General features: G+C 41.8%; 1 protein-coding gene across 1 annotated transcript; it reads left to right on the forward strand.

Annotated features, from left to right (window-relative positions):
* The first annotated feature begins 568 nt into the window (after window positions 1–568).
* Window positions 569–1,455, forward strand: LOC148022326 (uncharacterized). The gene is made up of 2 exons (XM_087696839.1): window positions 569–762; window positions 1,284–1,455. The coding sequence occupies exons 1-2, from the start codon at window positions 569–571 to the stop codon at window positions 1,453–1,455; spliced, it is 366 nt and encodes a 121-aa protein (XP_087552965.1).
* Window positions 1,456–3,445: the final 1,990 nt, after the last annotated feature.

A 3,445-nucleotide genomic window follows, 5' to 3' on the forward strand; every position in this document is an offset into this window, starting at 1 on the left:
AGACGGAGAAGAATAAGGAATTTGGTAGACTGGTAACTTGAGATGCAATCTCATGGGCTACACTTATTTCAAGATATACCGATTATGGAACTTTGCGAGGGAGGAGAGTTGTTGGATCGCATTCTCTCACGGGGTGGAAGATACTCTGAGGAGGATGCAAAGGTTATTGTGGTGCAAATTTTGAACATAGTATCCTTCTGCCACTTGCAAGGTGTTGTTCATCGAGGTTTGAAGCCAGAGAATTTTCTTTTCACAACGAAGGATGAAGCTGCATCAATGAAGGCTATTGATTTTGGTCAATCGGTTTTTGTCAAGCCAGAGGAGAGACTTAATGACATCATGGAAAGTGCCTACTATGTTGCACCTCATACAGCACAGAGGCTGATGTTTGGGAACATTGGAGTTATTACTTATATTCTTCTTTGTGGAAGTCGGTTTGTTTTTAAGGGGACTGCAACAGTTCCTTGGGGACAATTTTTTGCATGAGACTGGTAGACAAGAACTTGTTATCCTTTGCCATGGTCTAAAGTCCTCAAAGGATTGTGAACTCCATGCCAATATCATATCCATGCTAGTTGAAGCAGGCCTAACAGTTTTCAGATTCGACTTCTCAGGCAACGGAGAAAGTGTGGGTGAATTTCAATTTGGCAACTATTCTAAAGAAGTGGAGGACCTTCGTTCTGTGGTAGCTCATTGGATGCAGCGGGGGCGTATTGTGAAAGCTATAATTGGGCGCAGCAAAGGTGGGAGTACTGTGCTACTGTATGGATCCAAGTACCATGATGTACATAAAAAAGTAAATGCTACCGGTTAAATAAAAAGGAGGGAAATCCGAAAAGGGAGGCAAGCTTCAAAAACGAAGATGACAAAGCTAATCAAAGGGGCATTAAGCCAAGAAAAGGAGGAAGATAAAAAGAAAGGAAAAAAACAACGGAGACGCGATTACGACGACTAAGGGACGAAAAGGAAAAGAGCAAAAAAAACAGATGAATCGAGGAGACTCTGCAACTGGGAAGATAAAACTCGGCGGAAGAAAACGATGAAGGAGGGGAAAGCAGAGATAATACTAGGAGTCCTGTTTATAGATGAGGAGGGGGGGGCATATGCTGGATATCGAGTGCTTTTCGGTTTGTGCAATGGCCTGATGGAGAACTTGAGAAGTGAAAAGATGGGTCCATGGTGTGACTCTCCACGAGATTGATGTAATCAATAGCAGAACTCAAGGATTCTTGGCTTTATTCACTGGTGACACTGGTGAAATACGTTCTGAAGTACGAGAGCAGATTGACAGTAAAGTTGCGGAATGGGGAGAGGAAGGACCGAATTTCTGGGGAAGAAAAAAAACATCACGAGAAAAGGACCGGGCTCTATGATGCGAATTCAACAAAGATAGATGGGAATTTTATTCTCAGTCGACGAGGGGATCAATTCTGCTACTGTGACTGTCGCATCTGAAAATTGATAACACCCAGAAACATTAGAGTCTTCTCTTCCGATTCTTCTCTCCTTAGAAAGAAGACTCAATCTGCAGTTAAATTAAACAAATTTGGTTATCCGAAGAAGAAGAAACATAGATATCAGAGGGACTTAAACCCATGTAATTCCATTATACTCCAGTGTAGCACCCGCTGCTGTGCCTTCACTCAATAATTACCCTTCTGGAAAAGCACGCTTATCGACTCTTATGCTAACACATGATTCCCTACCTCTCCCTCCTGTGTTCCAGGACAGTGTGGTGATCGTGGAAACATTTTCACAGCCACTGATACCAACCCATGGGCTGAGTTTAACATTTTCTCAGACCCCTTTGCAGCCTACCAGGTCTTTCATTCAGGGATCCCAATAACCCTCGTTCCACTTGATGCAACCAATAAACTCATCTAATCCCACTGGATGTTGTTCAAAGAACTCTTCCTCCTACTGGCATCTGTGGAAACAGTAGCTTTCTTCGGCAACACCATCATCGAATGGCAAAAATGATAGTCCTTACCTTTCTGAGACAACCTTTCAGATGATGATGCAGGCTCCCGTTTTCCTTTCCCAGAAAAATGGAAATGCTAAGAAGGAGAACTAAAATGTCATCCTGGTTTTAAAAGGAAAAAGCATGCATGAAGGATTCACAAACAGAAAGAGCTGTTTAGTTCAATATATTGTCCAAAGGAGATCTTTTGCAGGCAACTAAAACAGTCTAAACACAGAATCAAGGATTTCACAACTGTTGGTCTTGTACAGATCAACAGTGATTACAAGGATCTGGATGCAGCATTTGTTAAAGCCACTAATCATGTTGAATGCCACCTAAGGAAAAGCATGTGCAGCTCCCTGTATAGCTTCTACCAGTACTACAAGCCACTTGATGGAGTGTACACATGTCAAAATTGACATGATACAGAGATTAATAAGAACTTGTGAAATGATGGATTATCTTTATTCTTTGTGAGCTCTGACCATAAGAAAAGGCCTTGAGGGCATATCAAAGGGACATGAAGGACTTCAGTTTTTGAACAGCCAGTTTAGAAATCGAATTTGTTTCCTTTATGAAGTTGAAGCTGATGATGTTGATTAAGGTTGTAAATATCACGCTTGATTGATCTTCTATCCTGAAATTTAACAAGGACTTCTGAAGTTGCGACATTGCTTTCGAAACCCTTCGACATCTTTGGTGAACCCGACGTGAAAGCGTCGCAGAAATTTCAGGATGGGAGACACTTCAGCCTCTATTTCAGCTTCTTCTACAATTCCAGCTGCCTCTACTTCAGCTCCATCTATGACTGCTGCGTCAAGTACTTCAACGGAGGATCTAAAACAGATTTTGCAGAATATGTCCATGTATATGCAGCTCCAAAATCAGCAAACACAAATGTATATGCAGCAGCAACAACAATTGCATCAACAACAGTTGTCTCAGCAAAGGCAACTCTATTCGGAGCAGGAGAATGCAAACAGCGCGACTAAGGCTATTGAAGCAGTTGAGAGTGAGAAGAAGCTATTTGACGGACGTAATGTTTCAGCATATTTGAAGACATATGAGATCAAGATGGGATTTTTTGGAGTTCCTGCTGGACTTATGAGTAAGTACTTCCTTCGTCTTGTCACACCTGCTTTGAGGACAAAGGTGACTGATTTATTTATTCAAAATACACATTGGCAAGATTTTAAGAAGGCTCTAAAAGAAGAATACTTCCTTGAGGACTTTGGTATGGCTACTCGACGGTCATTCCGAGAGTGGGTCTACATGCAAAACAAAGGTCTTGCTGCTTCGGAGTTGATTCGAGAATTCGAAGAGAGGTATAGTCAGCTTGATGTCATTGAACAAAGAGCATTGGATGTTGAAAAAGTTGAACTTTTCTTGCAAGCTGCAGATCCTGCTCTTCAAGAAGAATTGGGTGAGCTTCTTGAAGATCGCACGAAGCCTATGGGTCTTAAAACTGATTGGCAGGATGCT

The sequence above is a fragment of the Lygodium microphyllum genome, chromosome 17, assembly GCF_053477565.2.
Source record: "Lygodium microphyllum isolate KBCC chromosome 17, Lygodium_microphyllum_v1.1.10, whole genome shotgun sequence".
NCBI classification, from domain to species: Eukaryota; Viridiplantae; Streptophyta; class Polypodiopsida; order Schizaeales; family Lygodiaceae; genus Lygodium; species Lygodium microphyllum.

Bases quoted from the DNA above. Each gene is read 5' to 3' on its own strand.
- LOC148022326 (XM_087696839.1), top strand. From the start codon at position 569: ATGCTAGTTGAAGCAGGCCTAACAGTTTTCAGATTCGACTTCTCAGGC. The intron at 763-1,283 runs GTATGGATCCAA...GTACGAGAGCAG, and splicing joins GGTGGGAGTACTGTGCTACT to ATTGACAGTAAAGTTGCGGA.